The sequence below is a fragment of the Bos indicus genome, chromosome 22 (assembly GCF_029378745.1).
Source record: "Bos indicus isolate NIAB-ARS_2022 breed Sahiwal x Tharparkar chromosome 22, NIAB-ARS_B.indTharparkar_mat_pri_1.0, whole genome shotgun sequence".
Lineage (NCBI taxonomy): Eukaryota > Metazoa > Chordata > Mammalia > Artiodactyla > Bovidae > Bos > Bos indicus.
In genome coordinates this window covers 307,401-333,766 of record NC_091781.1, presented here as the reverse complement: position 1 = coordinate 333,766, position 26,366 = coordinate 307,401, and the positions used below count along the sequence as shown (strand labels likewise).

At 50.0% G+C, this 26,366-nt stretch overlaps 2 protein-coding genes across 9 annotated transcripts; one reads left to right on the top strand and one right to left on the bottom strand.

Moving 5' to 3' along the window:
• The first annotated feature begins 6,535 nt into the window (after positions 1-6,535).
• On the top strand, positions 6,536-8,889 carry PGAM2 (phosphoglycerate mutase 2). Its single transcript, XM_019984656.2, has 3 exons — positions 6,536-6,998; positions 7,120-7,300; positions 8,686-8,889. Exons 1-3 carry the CDS (start codon positions 6,585-6,587, stop codon positions 8,850-8,852), a joined length of 762 nt encoding a protein of 253 aa, XP_019840215.2. The 5' UTR covers positions 6,536-6,584; the 3' UTR covers positions 8,853-8,889.
• Positions 8,890-9,734: 845 nt separating this feature from the next.
• Positions 9,735-22,388, bottom strand: DBNL (drebrin like). Of its 8 annotated transcripts, none has more exons than XM_019984653.2 (13): positions 22,216-22,388; positions 18,176-18,231; positions 16,278-16,390; positions 15,619-15,693; positions 14,525-14,671; positions 13,628-13,705; positions 13,162-13,313; positions 12,993-13,041; positions 12,496-12,589; positions 11,806-11,901; positions 11,591-11,703; positions 11,245-11,341; positions 9,735-10,766 (listed from the first exon to the last, which is right to left on the bottom strand). In XM_019984653.2, the coding sequence occupies exons 1-13, from the start codon at positions 22,296-22,298 to the stop codon at positions 10,627-10,629; spliced, it is 1,293 nt and encodes a 430-aa protein (XP_019840212.1). In that variant the 5' UTR covers positions 22,299-22,388; the 3' UTR covers positions 9,735-10,626. The 8 variants fall into 8 exon arrangements, with proteins under 8 accessions (XP_019840212.1, XP_019840213.1, XP_019840214.1 ...); XM_019984654.2 differs by having other exon boundaries at positions 12,993-13,038; XM_019984655.2 differs by having other exon boundaries at positions 12,496-12,571; positions 12,993-13,038; positions 22,216-22,387.
• Positions 22,389-26,366: the final 3,978 nt, after the last annotated feature.

The following is a 26,366-nucleotide window of genomic DNA, read 5'->3' as shown; positions in this document are numbered from 1 at the left end:
GAGATGGGAATACTGGACCATCTGACCTGCCTCTTGAGAAACCTGTATGCAGGACAGGAAACAATAGTTAGAACTGGACATGGAACAACAGACTGGTTCCAAATAGGAAAAGGACTACGTCAAGTCTGTATACTGTCACCCTGCTTATTTAACTTCTATGCAGAGTACATCATGAGAAATGCTGGGCTGGAAGAAACACAAGCTGGAATCAAGATTGCCAGGAGACATATCAATAACCTCAGATATGCAGATGACACCAGCCTTATGGCAGAAAGTGAAGAGGAACTAAAAAGCCTCTTGATGAAATTGAAAGAGGAGAGTGAAAAAGTTGGCTTAAAGCTCAACATTCAGAAAACGAAGATCATGGCATCTGGTCCCATCACTTCATGGGAAATAGATGGGGAAAAAATGGAAACAGTGTCACACTTTATTTTTTTGGGCTCCAAAATCACTGCAGATGGTGACTGCAGCCATGAAATTAAAAGACGCTTACTCCTTGGAAGGAAAGTTATGACCAACCTAGATAGCATATTCAAAAGCAGAGATGTTACTTTGCCAACAAAGGTCCATCTAGTCAAGGCTATGGTTTTTCCAGTAATCATGTATGGATATGAGAGTTGAACTGTGAAGAAAGCTGAGCGCCGAAGAATTGATGCTTTTGAACTGTGGTGTTCGAGAAGACTCTTGAGAGTCCCTTGGACTGCAAGGCAATCCAATCAGTCCATCCTAAAGGAGATCAGTCCTAGGTGTTCTTTGGAAGGAATGATGCTAAAGCTGAAGCTCCAATACTTTGTCCACCTGAAGCGAAGAGTTGACTCATTGGAAAAGACTCTGATGCTGGGAGGGATTGGGGGCAGGAGGAGAAGGGGACGACAGAGGATGAGATGGCTGGATGGCATCACTGACTCGATGGACATGAGTCTGGGTGAACTCCGGGAGTTGGTGATGGAGAGGGAGGCCTGGCATACTGCAATTCATGGGGTCGCAAAGAGTCGGACACGACTGAGCGACTGAACGAAACTGATCACTTATATGTGGAATGACTTCCCTGGTGACTCAGACAGTAAAGCATCTGCCTACTATGTGGGAGACCTGGGTTCGATACCTGGGTCAGGAAGATCCCCTGGAGAAGGCAATGGCAACCCACTCCAGTATTCTTGTCTGGAAAATCCCATGGACAGAGGAGCCTGGCAGGCTACAGTCCAGGAAGTCGCAAAGAGTCGGACACAACTGAGAGATTTCACTTTCCATATGCGGAATGAACCTATCTGCAAAACAGAAACAAACTCATAGAAACAGAGAACAGATTACGGTTGGCAAGGTAGTGGGGAGGGCGAGGGAGGGGCCAGGAGTTTGGAGTTGGTAGATGCAAACTGTTACATTTGCACTGGATAAACAAAAAGGTCTTAACATACAGGGAGCTATGGTCAATATCCTGTGGTAAACCATAATGATAAAGAATATTTAAAAAGAATGTATATATGTGTATAACTGAGTTATTTTGCTGCACAGCAGAAATTGGCACAACATTGTAAGTCATCTATACTTCAATAACAAAACTAAAATACATAACAAATAAGGACCTACTGTTTTCACAGGGAACTCTACACAACACTATAATGGCCTATCTGGGAAAAGAATCTAAACAGTGGATATACATACATATATATAGCTGATTTACTTTGCTCTCTCTCTCTATATATAAACACACACATATATATAAAGAGATGTAGAGGTTATTGCATAAAGATAAAAGGGTCAATCCAACAAGGGTAATTTTAAATATTTACTCAGCTATTAAAAAGTATGCATTTGAATCAGTTCTTATGAGGTAGATGAAACTGGAGCCTATTATACAAAGCGAAGTAAGTCAGAAAGAAACACACCAATACAGTATATTAACACATACATATGGAATTTAGAAAGATGGTAATGATGACCGTATATGCAAGACAGCAAAAGAGACACAGATGTAAAGAACAAACTGTTGGACTCTGTGGGAGAAGGCAAGGGTGGGATGATTTGAGAGAATAGCATTGAAACATGTATATTAACATATGTGAAATAGATCACCAGTCCAGGTTCGATGCATGAGGCAGGGTGCTCAGGGCTGGTTGCACTAGGATGACCCTGAGGGATGGGATGGGGAGGGAGGTGGAAGGAGGTTCAGGATGGGGAACACATGTACACCCATGACTCATTCATGTCAATGTATGGCAAAACCCACCACAATACTGTAAAGGAATTAGCCTCCAATTAAAATAATAAAAAAAGATGAATACCCCCCCAAAAATATTTTGTACCTGCATTAGGGAAAGCAAATATATATTTTTAATATATGTATATTATTATATATTTGTATAACTTACATCTTTATTAAATATGTTTATGTTTATATTAACAGACATTAAGGGAAAATAGAAATACAGAGTAATAATTGGGGACTTTAGTATCCCACTTTCAACAAAGGATAGATCATATAGACAGAAAATAAGGAAAAATTAGACTTAAAACTATGTATTACACCAAATGGACTTAATAGACATATACAGAACATTTCATCTATCAACAGAATACACATTCCTCTCAAACACACATGGAGTATGCTCCAAGATAGGTCATATCCACAAAGCAAATTCTTAAATAATTTTCTTAATAAATTTCTTCTGCAAGAAGAAACCTGGAAAATTCACAAATATGTGGAGATGTCATAATATACTCCTGAATAATCAATGAATCAAAAAAGAAGTCAAAAGAGAAAGCAAAATATATTTTGAAACAAATGGAAATGAAAATACAACATACCAAAGCATACAGAATGCAGCAAAAGCAGTTCGAAGAGGGAAGTTCATAGTAATATACACCTACATTAAGAAAAAGAAAGAGCTTAAATAAGCAATCTAACCTTACACCTCAAGGAACTAGAAAAGTCCAAAGTTAGTAGAAGGACAGAAGTAACAAAAATCAGAGCAGAAATGAATCACCAGATAACAGTAAATACCAGTGAAACAAAGAGCTGGTTATTCGAAAAAAGAAATGAAGCAGACAAAACTTTAGCTACTCATCAATGAGAGGAATCAAACAAAACTATAAATGAAAGAGGAAGAAGATACATTACAACTAAGAACACATAAAAGATCTTAAGAACTACTACGAACAATTATATACCAACAAATTCAACAATCTAGAAGAAATCTAGAACTGTCAGAACTAATAAACTCAATGAAGTTTTGAAATACAAAATATACAAGTATCAGTTATGTTTCTATATACTAAAAAATAGAAAAAAATTAAGAAAACAATCCTATTTACAATTGTATCAAAAAGAATAAAATAACTAGAAATAAATTTAATCAAGGTGGTGGAAGATCTATACACTGAAACCTAAGACACTGATGAAAAATTTGAAGATGATACAAATAAGTGTAAAACTATTCTATGCTCATAGACTGGAAGAATTAATATTGCTAAAATGTCCATGCTACAAAAAGCAATTTATAGATTCAATACAGTCCCTATCAAAATTCCAGTGGCATTTTTCTCAAAACAGAAAACAAAACAAAAAGCTAAAACTTTGTATGGAACCTCAAAAGACCATGAATAGTTAAAGGAATTTTGAAAAACAGGAACAAAGCTGGAGATACACAGTTGTTTGTAACTATATTACAAAGCTACAGTGATCAAAAAAGTATGATATTGGCATAAAACACACACATAGGCCAACAGACAGAATAGAGAACTCAGAAATAAACCCATGAGTGGTCAACTAATTCACAACAAAAGAACCAAGAATAGACAATAATAGGGAAAGGACATGCAATAAATGGTTTGGGAAATACTAGACTGCCACATACAAAATTGTCCTAGGTATTTCGGATATTGAGAGTCTGTTTAAATTCTAAGGAGAACGTTGATCTTATCATTTTGGCAGATAATCAGGTCACCAGTGGGTCAGTCTAGGTCGAAGCCCACAAGTTCGGGGAGCCCAGGAATTCACCTGTAATTGTACTGAATCACTCACTGAATCTGTCTCTTCCCCATGCTTGCCCAGATACTTGACAGTTCCCTGGTCCTTGCTTTTCAAGGCCACTGGCCAGCAATTTGGGGTCTTATTCCCCCTCCATCCCCAAGCTTGCTGCACAGCTCCTGTAGCTGCATGCAGTCCTCAGCTGCAGGAGGGCAGAGAGAGAAAGCAGTGGGTAGTTGCCATGCACTCTTGCAGCCTCTCCTCCTCTGGCTAGAGGGTAGCTCTTCTCTCAGGGTTTTAGGTACCTGCCTGGCTGACAGGGCCACCTCCACATTACTGCCCAGGAGCTGTGGTGGTAAGAAGGGGAGAAAAGGAAGGGGCTTGTAGGAACTTTATTTCTATTCCTTGGACCAGAGATATTCTCTGGAGCCCTTTCTGTCCACATTGGGCACACTTCTAGGTTTCAAGTTGGGCAATTCTGAAAGAAAAAACATGCAACTTTGAATCTGACCTGCTTCATCTGCCTGATACTTTTCAGTTCTCTGAGATCTGCATTCTGCCTCTGTCCAGGATTTACAGCTCTGGTCATGGGGAGACCAGTGGAGGGTGCTCACTTCATCCTCCCATTAAAGAGCAGTCCTCCTGCCCCTCTGCTTGCTTCTCCATGGACCTCTTAACTGTCCACCATGCTACACACATCACGTTGTTGTCCATGTCCCTTCACTGGGACGGAGACCCCCCCAGGCAGAGCCTTGCTTGCCCAGTGCTTGAACAGCCCTGGCACACTAGACATGCCCAGCAAATGCTTTTTTGAATGAACAAGACAGGTTGAAGTGTGCCACGACTGAGAAGCTGTGTGTCTACTCGATCTTAAAACTTCCTTTGAGGTCCCCTGTTTTCTCAACATACCTCAGACAGACAGAAAGGCATGTCCCATCTCTTCCTTTGATTTGCAGTAAGCCCACTGGCTCCCCAGTCTATCACCTCCTCACCAGGCCATCTGCACCCAGCCCAGGCTAAGCAGCCTCATTTGCACCTAACCCAAAGCCACCACCTCTACCAGGGCCGCTGGCTTGCAATCCTGCCTCCACAGCTGCAACTGACTTTACAGTCATGCTTCAGACTCTCCAGTGATTCTCACTCATTAGGGCACATGACCCAGGCCCTCCATGCCTCTTTACCACACACTTGTTTGCTGTTCTATAAAGACTGGTTCTTTGCTGGTGCAGTTGCAACTTGGCATCTTAACCCTGCCCCTCTGCTTGGTTTCTTCACTGCCAAGACCCCAGCAGCCCTTGTCCCCCCAAAAGCTGAATGCAGAAGTCCTGGGCCTGTACCCAACTCTACTGCCCCCAAGTCCCAACCTCAGCTGACCTCTGTATGCTTCTGTTAAGTTGGGTACAGACCTAACATGCAGTACCTCTGATTCTGGGACCCATTATGAGTCCTGGATTTCTTTTTCTTTTTAAAGGTACTTTCAATTGAGAATATGCCTGTCTTGCATGAAAGCAGGTAAGGTGGGAGAGTGTGGCAGATGTGGGTAAGAACTTGACAAAAGGATGTGAGAGCTGAAAACCTTCTGCCCCTCTCTGGACCAAGCAGCCAGGCCCGCAGCTCTCATTTGTCCTGGAAACCCACCTCAGCCCTTGCCCCACACTGCTGCCACTTCCCACAGGGCCAGACTCTCCCTTCAGGGCTGCGGCCCTCACCCATTCCCTTGTTCTGTCCACAGCACTCTTTCCTTCTCCCCTGTCCTTTGAGGGGATTAGTGGAGATATCAGAGTTCCTCCCAGCCTGGCTGTCAGCCAGAGGCTTCCATACCACCCATCCTGTGAGCAGGCAAGGCAGAGCAAGAGTCTGCCAGGGCAAGAGGGACCTGAGGAGGGAGGTCAGGAGTGCTGCGGAAGGTCCCCTGCCAATATACAGACCCCATTCATAGGTTAAGAGAGCAGAGCCACGGGGGTAGCCTTGTGGCAGCTCACATGTATGCACGTATGTGAGCACACAGGCAACACAGATGTGAGTGCAAGGCACAAATATGTGTACATGTAGTATATGCATGCACACACACACGTGCTCACAGGCACGCACACGTGGGTGGGCAAACACGTGTGCATACTCATATACTTTGGTTCCTTTGACAGCATAGTAGTATCCTTACTGAAATGCAGGCTTGTGCCCCAATTGTGTTGAGTGATTTGAAGAAAGCAGTTAGGATTTTATTGTGCCTCTGCCTAGGAGTGACAAGTTCCCTGGGAGCAAACGGTGACAGGGCTGGGAGCGCCAACCTCTGGGGGTCTTTCCCCAGAGTCCCTGTTTCTGCTAGCCCTCGCATTTCAGGTTTGTCAGAAGCCCTGGCTTCTGTTCTTCACGCCCAGCCCTGCTCAGCAGCCCCACCCAGCCTGGGCTGTGGGGAGTGGGGACTGGTGAGGCTATTTTAAGTCCAGCTCTTGGCCTGCCTTACACCCAACTCTGCTACTGGCCACCTGCCGCTGCCTGTCAGGCCTGGAATGCTGATTGGCAGTTGGCTGGGGCGGGGGCTGGGGACAGACCGTTATAAAGCTGGGGCACCCTGGAGTCACCCGCCCCTGTCCACAACCCACCAGTCTCCACCACTATGTCTACCCACCGCCTTGTGATGGTTCGGCATGGTGAGAGCACCTGGAACCAGGAGAATCGCTTCTGTGGTTGGTTCGATGCAGAGCTGAGCGAGAAGGGGGCTGAGGAGGCCAAGAGGGGGGCCCAGGCCATCAAGGACGCAAAGATGGAATTTGACATCTGCTACACATCGGTGCTGAAGCGGGCCATACGCACCCTCTGGACCATCCTGGATGGGACGGACCAAATGTGGCTGCCTGTGGTGCGTACCTGGCGCCTCAACGAGCGGCACTATGGGGGTCTCACTGGCCTCAACAAGGCAGAGACGGCTGCAAAGCACGGGGAGGAGCAGGTGAAGATCTGGAGGCGCTCCTTTGACATCCCACCACCCCCCATGGATGAGAAACACCCCTACTACAAGTCCATCAGCAAGGTGAGGTGCTGGGATGTGGGAGGGCAAAGGGAAGGCCTGGGGACCAGGGCTTCAGGGATGGAAGCCGGGTTGAGGCGGGGGTGCCCACCTGGGGAGTGAACAGCAGCATGGATGCCCCCAGGAGCGTCGGTATGCAGGCCTGAAAGCTGGGGAACTGCCCACGTGTGAGAGCCTCAAGGACACCATTGCACGGGCCCTGCCCTTCTGGAATGATGAGATCGCCCCTCAGATCAAGGCTGGCAAGAGAGTGCTCATTGCAGCCCACGGGAACAGCCTACGGGGAATCGTCAAGCACCTGGAAGGTGAGGCCCATCCTCACATTCGGAATGGGCAGAGGCGGGTGGGATGACACATTCCCATGAACCAATCAACCCCCAACTGCTCTTTTCATAGGACAGTCACTTCGTTGAGGCAGCTTTGTAGACATTAGCATCAGGGTAGGGTTTTTTAATTGTGAACTCCAGTTCACAGCCAGGAGGGTTGAGAAACCTTCTCTGTTAAAAAAAAAAAAAAAAAAAAATTTCTCTGTGTACTGGGACACCATGTAACATGAGTCTCCTTCTAAGGATTCTGGGTGAAAATGTCTGCCACCAGACTCAGGGCCCAGGCCCTGTACAGGGGTCCACTGGCCTGGATTCCCTAGGTGAGAAGGGGGAAGGCCCAGGGGCTGGCATCCTGCTGAAGGACACCGACTCCTGAAAAGTCAGGGCCATCTGGTTCTAAATCCCAGTTTGCTGAGTGAACTTGGTCAAGTCATGTTACTGGTAACCAAGGGCAAGGTCCTGCCCACACCCGGGCTCATACCCACTCCAAACAAAGATTAGTCAAAAGAAGGGAACAGGGTGTGGAGAACAGTGGAGACCTTAGGTTTGTAACTTGGCTTTCATTAAGAGAGCAACACGTCCCAGCATGACGGGCTCCTTCATGGACGCCCCAGCTGCCTTTCTGATGCTGAGTCCACACAAGCGCCTCACATTTGGCGTTGGGCCAGGCGGACGGAAGACCACCTGCCCTCCCTCCTGGGACTTCCTGCAGCCTGGTCTAGGAGAAATGAATGCACTGAGGCAAAGCTGATTGGGGTCTTGCACTGACCAGAGCATGTTCTCTTAAGCTCTCCTTGCATTAAGAGTGGGGTGACAGGAATACCAAAGGTCGAGCTGCTATTCCAGGCCACGGACTGGAGGCCAGCAGGCTTGGGTTTCCTTGGAAATCTCTCCTTTACATGTGGCAGGACCTCCCATCCGCCGTGGCCGTAAGCAGCCCTTCTCGCTGTCCCTCCCTGCCCCCTCCCCCTTCTCAATGCACTGGTACTCCTTTGCTCAGAATGTCCAGAAACTGTAACTCTCTAGAAACCAAATGGTTAATGTTTTCCCTGATCCCAAACATCCAGAGTCTGGCCAGAGTTCACGCTGGGCCAAGGGGGCTGATGGCCTTGCCCCAGATCAAGACAGCTTGGGGTGGAGTGAGGTCCTTGGTGTGCCACAGCTATTTCTGTAGGCTGCTGTCTCAGTGCTGCCTTGACCTTCTCCGGGCATACTCCTGTGGCTTTGCTGTCAGGGGTGGGAGGATTGCTGCCTGGCTGACAGCACTGTGGCCATAAAGGTCACGAAACCTGCTAAATGCACGAGCAGGTGGCTAGCTGCTCAGCAGGCTGGGCAGGACTAAGGACCCTATTCCTCTGGTCTAGGGATGTCGGACCAGGCCATCATGGAGCTGAACCTGCCCACGGGGATCCCCATTGTGTACGAGCTGGACCAGGCACTGAAGCCCACCAAGCCCATGCGCTTCCTGGGGGACGAGGAGACCGTGCGCAAGGCCATGGAAGCTGTGGCTGCTCAGGGAAAGGCTAAGTGAAGGGTGGGTGCTGGCAATAAAGGCACCTCCTTCCACAGCGTCGAGTTCAGCACGGCCCCAGACGTCCGGCAGGTGGCTTGGCAGAAGCCCACCCTCTACCCCAGCACTCACTCAGGGCTAGTTCCACAGGTCTGCAGCCTGGGATGCCATAAGCACAGCCCCAGGCCTGTGCTGCTTGCCCAACCCACCCCCAGTGATGGTGGCCAAGAGACTCCCTATGCCTGGCTATCAGGTGGCTCCTGACAACTCACCACATAACCCCTGAAGCTGAAGAGCCACTTGGTAGCCTTCCTCTAAATTAAGAGTGCCCAAGGTCACCTAAGGGGTGTTCAAATGATGCAGCCCACCCCGTGGTGAGCCAGGACACCACTTCCTTCACACTGGTTGTCCTCTACTGTCTTTGCAGCCCCAGGGTGGGAAGGGCAAGATGGTACCCTGGGCCCTGCCCTATGAGTGTCCCCTTGTCCAGGGACAGATAAGCCCACAGGTGGTCTTAAAGCTGGCAATACATGATTCATGGAGCTCCCATGGCTGGGTTGAGCCTTGGAGCTGTCCTAGGAAATCGGGACATGGTAGGACCTGCCTGCAGCTCAGCCTAAGTAGACAGGAAGTGCCGTCTGCAGCCAGGCAGGTGAGGGGGCACTGGGGTTGGCCCCCAGCCCCATTGGGTGGGGCTGGCAGCCTCCTCAGCACATCCTTTGTCCCACGCTGCTTCCGTCCGGCACTAGCAAGAGGAGCTGTAATTGCCCAGACGTGGTGGTGCAGGTGCCTCGCTCCATGCACACAAGGACATGGGCTGTCCTGGGTGAGGGGAAGTTCCCTATGGCAGGGATCAGAGTGCTCCTCGGCCCCTCCCAGAGAACTGAGATGCAGGAGGCTGACTTCAGTCACATGTAGATCTTTATGCCTCTTCAGGTGGCTAACGGTCGGTCAGAGGGTGTACACGTGAGGGCTACAATAGGATGAATCAGAGCTAGCACCTGTGTGGGGCAGGTGTTACTCCAAAGCAGACATGAGTGGGCTGGGGCAGAAATAAGGAAAGACAGCAACAGGCCACCAAGGTTACTTTTCCTGAACCTCTCAGGCACACTGGGGCCAGGAGACAAGACTGAGCCACATGGAAGGAAATGCAGTGTCTCTTGATGTTTTTACCTCCTTCTTCATATATTCAGATGGGGGCTTGGTTGTCCCTGTCTCCACTGCCTACAGCCCAGGCAGAGGGACAAAGAAATGGGGAGGACAGAGTAGGATCCAGAAAGACTGTGGTCAAAATTGTCATGACCCACTCTGACTTTGGTCATAAACTAAGTTCATTGTTCCCAATGATCACTGACATTCTAGTTATAGAAATCATCCCTTGGAGCCAAGAGGAATAGGAAAAAAAGGCAAATGCAGGAGGCCTCGAGGTGCCCCTGCTCAGACCCCCCGCCACCTGGCAGTGCCATACTCCTGGGGCAGAGGTTACTGAGGACTGGCTCTGGGCAGGCCTTGGCTCAGTGTCTTCTGTTGGGGGTCAAGGGCCAGGCTGGTTGGGTCAAGTTTGGGAAGCTCTGGTAGCACGTTTGGAGATCACCAGGTTATTGCTGCATTTGGGGTAACAGAGGCCAAGCCACCCAAGCCAGAGGGAGCCAGAGGACTTGTCCTCACCAGCAGATACCATTCCTGGAAAAGTGCCATATACAACCCTCACCCGACCTCTTCCAGCAAGAAGGAAATCACATCTGGGTGGGCAAGGGAAGGACACCCCTTGGCTTCAGCCAGCAGTCGAGAGTCCTTACTCAATGAGCTCCACATAGTTGGCAGGAAACATGCCAAAGTGGCCATCTGGCCCATAGCCACGCCACCAGCCTTCGTCAATCACCTCAATGCCGGTGATGAGGTTCTCAGGGTCAAAGGAGATCTCGGTCTCGTCGGCTGCAAAGAAGGTGAGCCCAGATGCTGTGCTGAGAGCTCAGGGACCCTGGCCACCAGCCTGTCCTGATGCTGCTCCTGTGGCCAGTCCCCAAGGACACATCTTTCTACACAGTCTGGCTCTGGGACCACTGTCCCAGTGAAAGGCTAGAGTATAGCACTTCCACACATCAGCCTGCTCCCCGAAGCCTCCACCCGAGGTCAACGGGAGGGGTACCAGCATCTAGGCCTGACCCATCCCTCTGGTCATATTTCTAGTTCCCGAACAAAGTGGGCAACCAGGATTCACACCAGTGGACAGCAAGCAGCTGCTCAGAGCATGTGGGGAGGCCTGAGTTGTGCAGGACACCCACCCATTCTTCCTTCTCACCCTCCTGTTTTCATTTCCGACACCTCCTAGGGCTATTTCCTTGAGGGGACCCCTAAATCCTGCCTCCTGATCTTGAGCCCTGTGGTCTGAGGTGGTTGGACAGCACATTACCTGCCTGGTAGTCATACAGGGCCCGGGCACAGAGCCCTTTCCCACTCAGCCCAGGGTAGTGGTCAATGGGCTCAGAGCTGGCATCTTGCTGCTGCACCTGCCCATGGACGGGAAAGAAGAAGCAAAGTCTAAGGTCTTGATTACCCCAGATTCAACCCTGCTTGTGACCAGGGCTCACCACAGACTTGTGGGGAGGGCACGTGGGACAGGGCCTCCTCCAGAACTAAGCAAGATAATTCACAGGTAGTGAGTCACGGAAGTTAGGTGTCCCATGATGCGAGAGCCAAGGAGTGCATTTCTGGGTATGTGGCCCCTTCACAGATCTGCCCTGCTGCAGAGAACCCACCGCTGGAGGCTCCTCATAGAAAGTCTCCTGCTCTGGGGGCTCCTCATACACAGCCTCTTCTTCCACCTGCACCGAACACGGAGGGATGCTGGGCACCGGCTCCTCGCGGAGATCTGTGTGAGGGGACACAGCTCACTCTGATCCAGGGGAGGGGAGAGGACAGCCCACGTCTCCCTTCCACCCTCAACCCCCAACGGGGCAGCCAACAGCCTTGCCTGCCCTGGGCCTTGAGGTGGCATGAGGTGACTCTCTGCTGATGGGGGTATCTGGTTGAGTGAGTTGCTTCTGCAGGAAGGGGCTCTTCAGCTTGCCTACAAACCAATGGCAAACATGTAAGACATGACACAGCTGGAAAAGAGGAAGAAGCAAGTACTTGCTTTTTCTGTGCTCTGTATTGCTCAGAGGGGGGACCTGTTCTGGGACAGTGAGCATCACACAGGGAGTCAATGTGGACATGCAACAGCTACAGGAATACTACCTAGCATGCACACATCATATATGTGTATCGTGGGCTTTGTACAGTGTTCGAGGGCTGGCCAGCAGTGTAGTCTGATACAGCCTTTGAGGGCCAGAGAGAGGACTGATCCAGGCCCCTGAGGCCCAGATAACAGCCCAGCACGGGAGGTGTGCCAGGTGTACAGGGCTAGGACTGGTGAGTATTCTTTCCAGAGCCACACATGGCCCCTCCTGTCCCACCAGGTCTCTGGAGGAAGAGGTCAAGAGCAGGAAGGTGACACTTGGGTCCCAGGCTCGCATCCCAGAAGCTACCCACACGAGCACAGGTTCTCCTTACTCATCCCTTTCACGTTCTGATACATCTGTCACTAATTCAGGGCGGCCTGTACTGGGACCCCAGACCCCCTCAGCCATCCCCTGCTTCACAGCTGGACCAAGGGAAGTCTCACCTGGCTGGGGGCTGGAGATGGATGTGGTAGACATGGCCCTCTCCTTCTGCTTGAAAATCTCCCGTGGGTGTGCTGGCTGTGAACAAACAAACTCCTAGAGGAGTGCACGTGGACCCGGTAGTGAATGAGGCCCAAAAGTCCATCGGCCTGCCTGGCTCCCTGCAGCTGTGCAGGGGGGTCAGGAAGCAACACCCCAAAGCTGAGGGGCTCACAGGTCTTTTCCAGGACCACAGGAGACCCACATCGGGCCAAACTTCTGCCCTCAGCCTCCTCTCCACTGCCAGCTCTGAGACACCACATGTCCTGTGTTCAGATCTGCCTAGCCCCCTGCAGGCCCCTTAAAGGAAGCCCCTCTCTTGGGCATGTGGGGCAATATGCGTGCATCTGGAGGAATCCATATGGCTATCATCGCTCCCAGCAGGCAGCCTGCACACCTGTCCTGGACAAGCCTCCACGTATTACTTCGGCCTCTCAAGGTGGGAGCATCCAAGACTCACCTGCTCCTCTCTGTTCCTTGAAAGCACCTCATGCTGTTCATACTTCCTGCTGGGAGGGGCAAAGGGAAGAGCTGCAGCTGGCCTCAGCATACTCCTTACCTGCTTCTGGGGGACACTCCTAGGGAGAAGGAGAGTTAGCCCCTCCGGTAGGTGCCGGCCCCAACCTCACCTCTGGAGGCCAGCCTCGCCTCCCTGCTCCTGATAGCGCTGCTCCCGGAGGGCAGCCTCACGCAGCTCCCGCTCCCGGCGCTCCTGCTCCAGCTGCTGCCGCTCCTCCTCTGCGCGCCGCTTCTCCTCTAGCCTGCGGTTCTCCTCCTCCTTCTGCAGGGAGAGTCGCACCCGCCTGTCCCACTCAGCCTCTGCACTGCCAGCAACATAGACCTGCCCTCTCACCCCTGTCCTATTCAGGCAGGCTGCATAGGCTGTGGTCAAGCGTGAGCTCTAAAGCAACGCCCACTAGCTATGTTACTTAACACCTCTAACCCTTAGTTCAACCATTTGCAAAAGGGTGCTAAAAGGGTTATTTATTCAAATCCCTTATTGAACAAATATCAGTGAACTTATCATAAGAAATACTGAGATGTAGCAGCTCATGTTTGGTGCACAGACAATGCTTCATAAATGGCAGCACTTACCTCTGCTTTGGCCCAGAAGCTGTCTTTGCCAACCCTTTTGATCTCAGACACAGCATTGGTCTTCTGGTACACTGAGCCCTGAGAGGGACAGAGAATTCACTACAGGGCCACTGACAGGAGCACAGAATGGCGAAGAACTGCTGTGATGGCCATGGCAGAAGCAGTGGCACTTGGCCCAGTGCCTCTTAAGGAGGCCTGAAACAAAAACAGCCTGAAAGGCCCTGGAAAACAAGTGGGGATGCTCAGCCCCAGAGAAAACTGGAGTCGTCTCTGGTTGCACCAGACCCTTGTGCACGGAAGCCAAGGCAGGAAAGGCCCGTGGACCTGCCTGAGAATCCTGGAATCTGGGCCGTGCTGAGGCAAACTCTGGATAGGGGTCCCCTCAGACAGCTAACTGCAATGCAGCACCCACAGAATACCCAAGAACCTCAGCTTTGTGTTGGGAGACTCAGCTCCACACCAAGCACCAGGCCACAAGCCCAGAGGTGTCTGGCCACAACTCAAGAGAGGCTTGCCCTGAACACCAACAGGAGTTTCTCCAAAGCAACCACTGTCCAAGGCCGCACAGGATACTCTGGTGCCATGGCCTGGAGGGTGGATGGAATTTCTCTGCTGAGAACCCCTGACCACACAGGCACAGCATAAGAGGCTCCAGCACCACCACACAGGGTGAAAGGCTACTCCTCATGCACACTGGTGCCTGCCTCAAGGAGGGAATTCCTGCTCCTGTCAGGCACAGGGTCACCACAGGCACCTCAATCAGGCTCCAGGACTAGAAGCCAGACAGGTGGCAGCCCAGTCCCTTTGGGAATAAAGCACTGAATGTGCGTTTAATCAGTCTGAAGTTAGGGATTGCACACTCCTGTCCGGTTGCCCTCAGGCCCACACAGCACTCACCACTGGGGCCTGGGGGCCCGTGTCCTGGAAGCGGCTACTCTCCTTGTGGAAGGTGTAGTTAGCACCTGAGGCCCTGGCCACCTTTTGCATGATGCACTCGGGCTCCACATCCTCCTCGGCCCTGGCATTGATGGTCACATGGGCCCCCTGCAGCAGGAGCAGGACTTGATGAAAAAAAAACCATTGCAGCCCCGAGAGAGGACAGGCTGCACACCTCAGTCTGCACAGCACTGTGGCTGCACAGGGCTCAGGGTCAGGAGGCCTGCTCTCACCAAGGCCTCAGGAAAACCAGCTGAGGGAAACCTACCGTTCTTGTCCCAGCTTTCATGGAAGGCCCATGCCCTCCACAGTGTGGCCTGTTCAGTGGTGCTACAAGACAGCCCTGGCATTAAAGAGCTTCTTTCTAGTGAAATGAAAACTAACCTCAAAAGGCACCTGGAACCAAACACATTTTCTGCAAAAAGCAAGTTACTATTTCTCCATGAGAAATGAGAACTATGAACTTATTGGTACTAAATACCAATAAGCTTGGGACCCTCTCTTTTATCTCCTAGATGGAGAAACTGAGGTATATCTGAAGAAATGTTGGCAGAACCAGAAAACAAAGTCCTGTATCTCCTTGCCAGTAACCAAAGAAATGCAAAGAGTAAGCTAACAAGTGAACAACAAATACTTTTTGATCACAATGCTTTTGAAATGAAACAAAGTTCCATTATATGATGACTAAAATAAATATATGCAGAAATGGACTGGGGAAAAAAAGCATTAAAGGGAACATGCACATTGAGGTTGTGGACATAAGCAACTATCCTTCTCCTCCAGATCCTGAAAGTACTGCTGAAAATTTGTACTCATAAAACAAGTGGAACCCAAGGCTTAGCCCTGCCGTAAGACCTGCTCCAGCATGGCCTCCTTGTGGTCCTTCGTCCCTAGTGAGACCAGCTTGCAGGGGCTCTGGCTACATCCTGGGCAAGAGTGGAGCAGCCTCAGATGTAAGGCACACTTCCAACTCTGGATGGGATTCCTGCTATCTCATACCCTGGAACCTGGGGATCTGGTGAATGCTGGGAGGCCCCGTATGGAGCAGCCCTCACCTTCAAGAAGCCGGCCATGGTGCTCACGTGGTTGGCGCATGCTCCCTTCCGCACGTCATTCACGCCCTCACCGGTCTGCAACACAGCACATTCCTCGGTGTGACCCAGGTCTCCTTGCAAAGTCACCGCCCACCCCAGGGACTCGGCAGATTCCCTGTGTTCCAGGAAAGAGAAAACTGCAACCCTAAAGCAGAGGACATGGTGAGACCCCAAACCTCCAAGTTAGGGGGAGTCTTGGAGAAGGACGGTCACCTGTGGTAAGTTTCCTTAGAATTCCGCAGTCCCCACCCAGGGGAGCCATTTCATTAGAGTCCCTGTCCTATACTCCCAGAGCCCTCCTAGCCCTTATCCAGGCCCTCTGTTCCCTCAGGATGACTACACTGAAAGGGACAAGAACAAGAGTGTCCTATGATTGCCTGTACTCCATTTCACAGGAATAATTCGGGGCCAGGACAGTGAAGTCTGCACAAGTAAGGCCCCAGGTGCCCTTTGGGCCACACTGAATGAAACCACTATTCTGTTCAGTCACTAGATTCAAGCTGTTGGGAAGTCAAGTTCTCCCCTGCTCCAGTCACAAAAAGCAAAGAAGGAAATAAGAAAAGGGAGTTTTTCTGGATCACATCTAGATGAGAACTCGGAAGCCCTCAAGTTCCACATACCCAGTTGATGAGGACAAACTTGGGCAGGCCGGAGTTGGGGTCCTTGACCCTGCAGAAGGCGTACATCACCTTCCCACTGTTGAGCTCCTCCACCATCTCCTCCAGGCCCCCCTCTGCAGCAGTCACAAGGAAAGTCAGAGGTGGCCCAGGCACCCCAGCCCACCCTGGCACCTAGTCCACCAGGAAAGGAAACCCAAGCTGCTTCTAAGCCAGGGTTCTCAGTCCTATCTGAAACAGAATCAGATTCCTAGGCCTATCCCCATCAGGCTGACTTATGAGAACTAGATGGAATCCAGGGTCTGCATTTGTGAAAAGCACCTCAAGTGATTTTTAAGCTACGCTAGTCTAAAAATCACTCCTCCTGCAAACCCACAGGTAATTCTGGAAGTAAAAATGTCATTTCTGCTGCAAACCAGGCAGGCACAAGACCTCCGATGGAGGAGCTCTGCAATAGTTTTACCACAGCCTGAACTCCACTAACCGCCCTGGGACAGCAGGGCCTGCTCTGAGTCACCCTGTCCTCACATGTCTGCTCAGACTCCAGGGCTACCCAGAGGCTCCTGAGCAGATGTTAACTGCCCATAGCCATACAGGGGCTCAGCTCTTAGACTCCCTGAGTAGGGACAAGGGAATGATGCGGAAATAGGAGTGGACGACCCTATGCCACTCTACCCTGACACTTAGGCTGTAAGCCCCAGCATGTACTGGAGTTCTGGATTCTTCTCAGGTACCCCAAACATTCCCAGGTTGTGAGAAGGTGCTGGATCAGGTATTTTATCTATTGGGCTCCACAGAACCTGGGGCAGTCCTGCGGCCCTGCTCTGGGCACCCACAGCAGAGCCTGTGAATACCACTGCGAATGGTGGCATGAAAACTGAACTCTGCAACTCAGTTCCCTATGACATCACAGTGCACCTGATACCACTGTCAGTGGCAGTCCTTCTAGAAAGATGACCACCAAGAACAACTGCTCATGGAAGAGGTTTTCTACCAACAAGTTACTAGAATCATTCATGCAGCAAGCAGAGAACATGCCAGTGAGCATGCACTGAATAATGAAGCTATGTCACTCAGGTCAGGTGAGCTGGCCTTGAGAATTGAGGAGTCAAGGGTATGAGGTGGGGGATCTACAGTTTATACCCCTCTGCCCAGCACTGGCCAAGAGCCTGTTCTTCCCAAGACTTCCTATCTCTCTGTATTTGAACAGCATTTTTCCAGGTCACCCCATCCCAGCTGACCATATACACTGATGTGACCTCTCCCAGGTGAGGGTATGCCCAGCAGATATTCAGTCCAGCAGAAAGAGGGCAGAAGGAAGGATGTGTCTGCACCTTCTCTTCCTCCACTAACACCCAGCTCTGTGGGACTGTCATTTTGTCTCAGCTACAGCCCGGGGATAAGGACAGAGCACAGGCCAGGCCTTGGGCTGTCTGCAAGCTAGAGAGGGCAGGCCTATTCCCCATTTCAGCTCTTCCCAATTATGACACAGAGAACACTGCTGCCTTGCACCTCCAGGCAGAGACAGCCAAAGAGTATGTATTTGCACTTAGAAACATCTGAAACCCAAAGCAAGCCAGAAGGAGCTGTGGGCACTGTGGGCTCCACACTGCTGGGGGAAAGCCTCTGTCCTGCCTAGCTGGCTGCAGTCACTCAGATCAGGGGAGCAGGGAATTCCTCAGCATTGACACTGATGTGGGGTAGGCTCATTGTTAGCCAGGGAAGGTGTCACTGGTCATGCCACGTGCAGGGAATACCTCTGCACCCTGAATGTCCTTCCTCCTGCTGTGATGGCGTCAATGCCAGCAGAGATAGAGCACTGATGTCACAACTCTCCCTGCCGCCCCCCCATCTCCTGATGCTCTTGTAGCCCATCCACTTCCTCATTTGACCATACTCACCTCCAGTGCCAGCCACACGGATGTCATTGCTGTTTCCTTCATAAGTAAAGAGGGCCCTGAAACAAAACACAAACAAGCTCATAACCAGTGCCCTGGTAACCTTGTGCCCTCACTGAACCCACCAAAGCTTCAAGCTGCACCCCAAGAGCTCGGCCTGACAGTAACAAGTGGGTTGACACAAGCCCCACTCTGAGGCAGGATCTCAGTAGGCTGCTGGGGCTCCCAGAGCTGAGCCTTCTCATCTGGAATTGGCCCAACTTACCAGAGCAGCTTGTCGTGAGGACCAAATCTATGGAGATGGGAAGCATGCATCTACTTTGCAGAAAACTAGGCTGTGAAATTTTATGGCAACATTCTACACATTTATGTGTGAAACATTTACCTGTCAATGGTGGTAGTGGTTTACTCATTAAGTCCTGTCTGACTATCGCGACTCCATGGACTGTAGCCTGCCAGGTTCCTCTGTCCATGGGATTCTCTAGGCAAGAATACTGGAGTGGGCTGCCATTTCCTTCTCCAGGGATCTTCTCGACCCAGGAATTGAAACTGGGTCTCCTGCACTGCAGACAGATTCTCTACTGAATGAGCTATGAGGGAAGCCCACGTATGTCCATATGAACAAGCAAAAAATACTTGCATATTCCTGAAACCAGAGCACACCAAGGAGAAGTAGGAAAGAGAAATATGTGCATTTTTAATAACCAATGCCCTTGTGCATGTCTGCAGTCTTCTGGAAAGTCTGAAAGATTGGTGGAGCAGGTCTGTCTGGGCTTGAAACTCTTCCAGCAAATGCAGAATTTTATAGGTTGCATCTGGCATCAGAAACCATAGAGGCCATGACTCAACATGAAGTCAGTTTCCTCACACGACAGGCTCCTATGGGCAAGTTCTATAACCTAGCAGAGCCTTAGGTCTCCACAGGTGACCCTGGGTCATACCTTCCTTCTATTAGACTATTCATAAGAATGCTGGCAAAGATTTGGGCTTATAAATCTGTGCTCTATTAGTGTTGAGAAGTATGGTAAATTGTATTAAATCTGGGCCATGGAAGGTCCTTTGACCAGAACAAAGGTTAGTCAAAGAGAACATTCTAGAAGAGATAGCATCCATGCAGTCCACATAAAGCCCAGCTATCAGCATGAACTCTGCAGAAGCTAAGCTCCAGAGAGTGCTGGCAGACCCCAAGGTGAAGATGATAATCCATGGGACGGTAAGTCAAAGGCAAAACCCAGTCTGGTGTGTCATCTCCCCATGCTCCAGAGCACAGGTGTGCCAGACAGAAACTGCAGGGTCAATAGTCTGAGAGGAACCAAATCAAGTTCCACTCAGCTTTCCAAGGGCCTAGAAAACACCACTGGGCAGAGCTGCCTAAGCCTAAGAAAGTCAGAAGAAATTATACTCAGGTCTAAAGATCTGGTAGACATCCAGAATCTGGTGGCCAGAGTTCTGACCAGCCTTCCTCCTGGAGGAAAGAAGCCCATTCCTCTTGAAGGCCACAAACCTTGGCTGCAGAAGACAGGCACACTGGACAAGCACCAAGAAACAGAGACTGCGGCTCAGGCTTAGCTTTTCCAAGAAAAGCTCCAGCAGCTAACGAGCCACGCCCCATGCCTACCATCTACCCCTCTGACTTCATTCCCCTTTACTCTAGGCTCTAGCCTAAGCCACCTTCTTGAATGTTCCCAGTTCAGAAGTTCATCCAACATTCAATCAAACAATGCTTCTTCTAAATCAACATTAAAAAAAAAAAAAAAAAAAAAGATGTGTTGGCTTGTGCAGGCACACAGCACAAGGAGCATGGGGGCACTAAGTATCTTATCATTCAATCACTTTCAGAAACAGTCTGAAAACCTGTTACTTGCTAGTGATGGAATGCAGCTATGAATAATCCTTAATAGGACATAACCACAGAACTTACTAATGGGAGACAAAACACACACGCAAACACATCACACTAACATATTGTCAGGTAGTGAAGTGGGTACAGGAAGTGAGCAAACATGCCACAACCCACGGGAAGAATCTGGTTTCTCCAGGAGAAAGACCCAGTATAGACAGCTGATGTTAGGTCTGCTCCCTATTCCACCTTGCTTTAGGGCCTGTTCCAATGCACCCACTCTGAATGTGAAATTTTATGACTGGAGACCACTTCTTCCTTCTCTGCCATTTTTTCTGTATTCCTCTCAGTACCCCTACACCTGGGACAGAGATGGGGCCCACTCTACCCTTTCTGGTGATGAGAAAAGGTGACAAGAAAATCAATGAGGATGCCTAGTGTGTGTCTGAGGAAGTCAACCAGGGAGATGGGAATATTTGACTGCAACCAAAGGGACAGGAATCCAGAAAGGCCTCTCCAAAAAGGCAATACCAGAGCTTGAGAAATAAAGTTTGGGGAGCCCCCTTGGATGATGTAGAAAGGCGCTCCAGGCAGAGGAAGCAGAAAGAACAAGGGTTGTGAGGAACACCAGCTTGCAAGTTTAAGGAAAAGAAAGGCTGCTGCTGCTAAGTCACTTCAGTCGTGGCCAACTCTGTGCGACCCCACAGACGGGAGACCACCAGGCTCCCCCGTCCCTGGGATTCTCCAGGCAAGAACACTGGAGTGGTTGCATTTCCTTCTCCAACACATGAAAGTGAAAAGTGAAAGTGAAGTCGCTCAGTCGTGTCCGACTCTTAGCTACCCCATGGACTGCAGCCTACCAGGCTCCTCCGTCCGTGGGATTTTCCAGGCAAGAGTACTGGAGTGGGTTGCCATTGCCTTCTCGAAAGAAGGCTAAAGTTGTGGTAAACAGGTGGGGCAGTTAGGAGCCAGGTCATGCAGGGCCTGTCAGCCATGGCAAAGAGTCCAGGCTGTATTTATGCAACAGGAAGCCACTGCGGAGTTTAAGCAGGGAAGTGACATGGTCAGATATTTTTTCAGCAGGTCTGTACATGCAGACCTGCCCACACTGACGTAGCACCAGAGATTCTGCAGACCCAGGAAGCTGGTATTCTGAAGCTCTTCCCTAAAATGCCTGGGAGTGAAGGAAAGGATAGGCACTAGTGTTCTCAATATCCCAATAGTACACTATACAAAAGCCACTGGGCTGGGCACCAGGGAAAGCAGAGATGAGAAAGCAGTAGCACTTGACATGTGGAGAAAGCCACAGTTGTTCAGCCTCGCCCAGAGAGCCCTTTCCCGGGCAAAGGAATAACGCTCCTAAAAGCTGGTCACCTTACTTCTTTATACTCAGCATATTTCTTAGAACTGTAAATGCTTAAAACTGGTCTGTGAATGCAATTTAATACATATGGAAAGTAACAGAATTACAATGCATACAACGACCCTTGTTGCAGGACAGAACAAGGGTCTATGTGTGGGCTACCCTGGGCTCTGCCAGAGATTTCAGATTCAGGCCTTCTGTACTATAAAGGCCCTATTACCAACATTCCAGCAAAGGATGTTACTGGAGGTGAAGACGGGACCTTTTTCCAAACACACAACCAGCATCTTCCTTTCATTCATTCCCCTATAGTTCACGCATATGAAGTAGTATTCTTCTTGATGAAAGGGAGGTTCTTAAAATCCCTGGAGAGCCAAGGACCTAAACCCCTCGATCTCTCTGTTTGACGCCCCCAAAGCAAGGCTCCCATTTCCAGTCTGGCTGCTAGACCACCCTTCATTCGGAATGAAGGCAGATGTAGCTTCCGCTTTCTCAAGGAGGGCTGAGAGGGCTTTCTCAAAGTGCCCCATTGTCCACGGAAGTCCCCGAGCAGGAAACGAGAACCAGGCGAAGCCATCAGGCACAGCCAGGCCCAGGATCCAACAAGGCCCGCGGGCCGAGACCGGTGGCTAGCTGAGTGGAAGGGCTGGGGACTTAGCGGGCCCCCACCCGGGTTTAAGCTGCACAAGCAGTGGGGCACAGCGTGACGGAGGTGGGAACCTAATCTCGCGGGGTGTGGCGCAGGTGCGCGGCCGTCAGCGTTCCGCGCGCCCTGGCTCCCCGGCCCCGGCCCGTTCCCGGCCCGCTCCCGGCCCGCTCCCGGCCCGCCCCGTCGCCCACCAGTCGGTCGAGGACTTCTCGTTGACCACTTGCTGGTAGGCCTCCAGCAGCGCCGGCCCATTGCGGCTCAGGTTCACAGCCATAGCCCACACCTCAGTCTCCGCGACAGTACCGCCGCCACCGCCTCCGCCGCTTCCCCGACCTGCCTCGCTAGGCAGCCCAAGGCCCCGCCCGGCGGCCGGAAGCCCCGCCCCGACGGCCGGAAGCGGAAACGGGGCCGGCGGGACCCTGGGTGAGCGGGCGAGTGTAGGCTGGGCGTTTGTTGGGCTGCGGACGGGTTGGAAGCTCTTGGGGGTGTCGAGGTGTGTAGATAGCTGTATGTGGCGTTGGAGGGAAGGTGTGGCCTTCTGCGTGTCCCCGTGCTCTGTCCTGCCGAGCCAAGGCACGCTCTCTGAGTCTGGCCGAAAGATACTACCCAGCCCCTTATTAGTTACACTCGTGGAGCACTTTCTTACTCTTACCACAGTTAAAAGCACTTGTTAGAGGATCCTGTGACGGGCACGGGGGTCCCTTGATCGTCTATGTGAACTCCGAATAGAAGTTTTATCTAAGAATGAAGCATGCGTGAAAATTAATGAGCAGAAGAATAAAAACAAACACTGAGTGATGGCCACACTGCCACAAAGAAAGAAAGTGAAGTCGCTCAGTGGTGTCCGACTCTTTGCGACCCAATGGACTGTAGCCTACCAGGGCTCCTCCGTCTATGGGATTTTCCAGGCAAGAATACTGGAGGGGATGCCATTTCTTTCACCTGGAGATCTTCCTGACCCAGGGATTGAATCCAGGCCTCCCGCATTGTCAAATCAGATCAGATCAGATCAGTCGCTCAGTCGTGTCCGACTCTGCGACCCCATGAATCGCAGCACGCCAGGCCTCCCTGTCCATCACCAACTCCCGGAGTTCACTCAGACTCACGTCTGTCGAGTCAGTGATACCATTCAGCCATCTCATCCTCTGTTGTCCCCTTCTCCTCCTGCCCCCAATCCCTCCCAGCATCAGAGTCTTTTCCAATGAGTCAACTCTTCTCATGAGGTGGCCAAAGTACTGGAATTTCAGCTTTAGCATCATTTCTTCCAAAGAAATCCCAGGGCTGATCTCCTTCAGAATGGACTGGTTGGATCTCCTTGCAGTCCAAGGGACTCTCAAGAGTCTTCTCCAACACCACAGTTCAAAAGCATCAATTCTTCGGCACTCAGCTTTCTTCACAGTCCAACTCTCACATCCATACATGACCATAGGAAAAACCATAACCTTGACTAGACGAACCTTTGTTGGCAAAGTAATGCTCAGCTTTTCAATATGCTATCTAGGTTGGTCATAACTTTCCTTTCAAGGAGTAAGCGTCTTTTAATTTCATGGCTGCAGTCACCATCTGCAGTGATTTTGGAGCCCAGAAAAATAAAGTCTGACACTGTTTCCACTGTTTCCCCATCTATTTGCCATGAAGTGATGGGACCAGATGCCATGATCTTCGTTTTCTGAATGTTGAGCTTTAAGCCAACCTTTTCACTCTCCTCTTTCACTTTCATCCATAAAAAAGTTCCTCTTTACTTTCTACCATAAAGGTGGTGTCATCTGCATATCTGAGGTTATTGATATTTTTCCTGGCAATCTTGATTCCAGCTTGTGTTTCTTCCAGTTCAGCATTTCTCATGATAGGCAGACACTTTACCATCTGAGCCACCAGGGATGTCCACAGACCTACCTCAAAGTGCAGTTGTGTTTCTCAGACCTCACCTGCATTTTCTAGAGAGGTCAAGGATGGGGTAAGGAAAGAAAGATGAGAACCTGCCCAGTGCTGGTCCTGTTACCCAGCCAGACTTGGGTCCACTTGTCCGTTGGTCCCAGTGCAGTAGAGCCAGTCTACTAACATGAGGTTGTGGTGGGAAAAGTGCAGCAGTTACTGTCAGCACCAAGCAAGGAGTCCAGGCAACTAGTGCCCAGACCACCCACTGGCTTTCAGAAGGTTTTAAAAGATAGGGTGAGTGAGGGGGGTTGTGGGGTTCAAGATCAGCCTGTGGACATTCTTCTAATTGGCTGGTGGTGAGGTAATCAACAATCAGCATCATCAACCTTCTGGTTCCAACCAGTCTGAGGTCTACCTGCCAATGAGCAGCATGCAGTCAACTTCTTCCACTTGGCAGGGGTTTCAGTATCTGTAAAAAAGAAATAGCTCAAGGATGTAGCTCAGAATATTGTCTATAGCTCTTAAAAGGAACTAATGGTCCTTGACTTTATTTAGTGATGAAACTTATTATTTCACCTTGTTTGACTTTTCCTTTGTTTCTGCATTGTCTCACTTATCTGCTTAAATTTCTTCTTTGAAACTCAGGGAAGGCCTAGGAGGCTAAAGTTTTTCTACAGACAAGAGGCACGCAGAGGACCCGGTGGTGGTGGTGGTGGGGGGGTGGGGGTGGTGGTGTCTGTCCCAGGGAGGCCTCCTAGGGTCTTGCTATTATGGTTCTTATTCTTTCCAGGCCCTAGCTGACTGATGGAAGGAGCTCCCCATGCGTCAATCTGCACCTGACTGTGACTGACCTATCTGGAGAGAAACAGAGACACATGCCTGGCCTATAGCAGCTCACAGCTTCCTTCTCGCCTTAGAGAACTCTCATTTCCCTAAAATTCATATCCACAGTCCCGTAGCCCGTTAGAATTCCATGTTTGAAATTCAGTCTTTCAGTTTCAGAAAATATCAAGTATATCCTTTGTACTATATAAACTGTACCACAGGATCCTGAGCAGGATCTGGTAGTCAAATATGTTCATTTTTCTGCAGCAATGTCTGAGAAATCAGCTAAGTGGCTTATAGAAAGACTCTAACAGCCTCATGACAGTTCAGGTCAGATTTTGCTGCTAAATCAATTACCACAATCTTAAGGTGTTGGGGTCTGGACTGCATATTTAAGGACTTGTAAGCCTTATTTGGGGAAATATACTGTTCATTTGTTACATCTATTTTCATTTCTGTTCACATCACTGCTTGTCTTACAGGCAGAAACTCTGACATCTCTCTGATGGGCAGAGCAGTTACCTGGTCCCACCCTGGGGAAACCCTGGGTCCTAGCCAAATACTCCCTCCGTTCAGCAACTCTATCTCCAGCCCTCCTCCCTCCCCCGGTTCACCCTGGATCTTTTCTTCTACAGTGTACAGGTCTCATTTCCCCACTTTGACTTCACCAATGTGTTTGCATCAGAAAACCAAACTCTTGTAAATAGAGGACTCCCAGATCTCCCAATCTCTAGTCTTTTTTGTTTTGCTTAGTAACATCTATGCTATCATTTTTCCCTCAGACCCAACCTTCAGGTGACTTCCTGATCCACCACAGTTCAGTTCAGTTCAGTTGCTCAGTCATGTCTTTGTCATGACTCTTTGTGACCCCATGGACTGCAGCACACCAGGCCTCCCTGTCCATCACCAACTCCTGAAGTTTATTCAAACTCATGTCCATTGGGTCAGTGATGCGATCCAACCATCTCATCCTCTGTCATCCCCTTCTCCTCCCGCCTTCAATCTTTCCCAGCATCATGGTCTTTTCTAAGGAGTCAGTTCTTCGCATCACGTGGCCAAAGTATTGGAGTTGCAGCTTCAACATCAGTCCGTCCAATGAATATTCAGGATTGATTTCTATAGGATGGACTGGTTGGATCTCCCTACAGTCCAAGGGACTCTCAAGAGTCACCTCCAACACCACAGTTCAAAAGCATCAATTCTTCAGCACTCAGCTTTCTTTATAGCCCAACTCTCATATCCATACGTGACTATTGGAAAAACCATAGCCTTGACTAGACGGACCTTTGTTGGCAAAGTAATGTCTCTGCTTTTTAATATGCTTTCTAGAATGGTCATAACTTTTCTTCCAAGAAGTAAGCGTCTTTTAATTTCATGGCTACAGTAACCATCTGCAGTGATTTTGGAGCCCCCCCAAAATAAAGTCTGCCATTGTTTCCACTGCTTCTCCATTGATTTGCCATGAAGTGATGGGACCAGATGCCATGATCTTCGTTTTCTGAATGTTGAGCTTTAAGCCAACTTTTTCACTCTCCTCTTTCACTTTCATCAAGAGACTCTTTAGTTCTTTCTCGCTTTCTGCCATAAGTGTGGTGTCATCTGCATATCTGAGGTTATTGATATTTCTGCCAGCAATCTT

Bases quoted from the DNA above. Each gene is read 5' to 3' on its own strand.
- PGAM2 (XM_019984656.2), top strand. From the start codon at position 6,585: ATGTCTACCCACCGCCTTGTGATGGTTCGGCATGGTGAGAGCACCTGG. The intron at 6,999-7,119 runs GTGAGGTGCTGG...GGATGCCCCCAG, and splicing joins ACTACAAGTCCATCAGCAAG to GAGCGTCGGTATGCAGGCCT. The intron at 7,301-8,685 runs GTGAGGCCCATC...CCTCTGGTCTAG, and splicing joins AATCGTCAAGCACCTGGAAG to GGATGTCGGACCAGGCCATC.
- DBNL (XM_070777276.1), bottom strand. From the start codon at position 18,987: ATGCAACCTATAAAATTCTGCATTTGCTGGAAGAGTTTCAAGCCCAGA. The intron at 15,694-16,277 runs GTATGTGGAACT...GCTGTGTTGCAG, and splicing joins AGTTTGTCCTCATCAACTGG to ACCGGTGAGGGCGTGAATGA. The intron at 10,767-11,244 runs GTAATGTGCTGT...CCTTCTTTGCAG, and splicing joins CCTGTATGACTACCAGGCAG to CCGACGAGACCGAGATCTCC.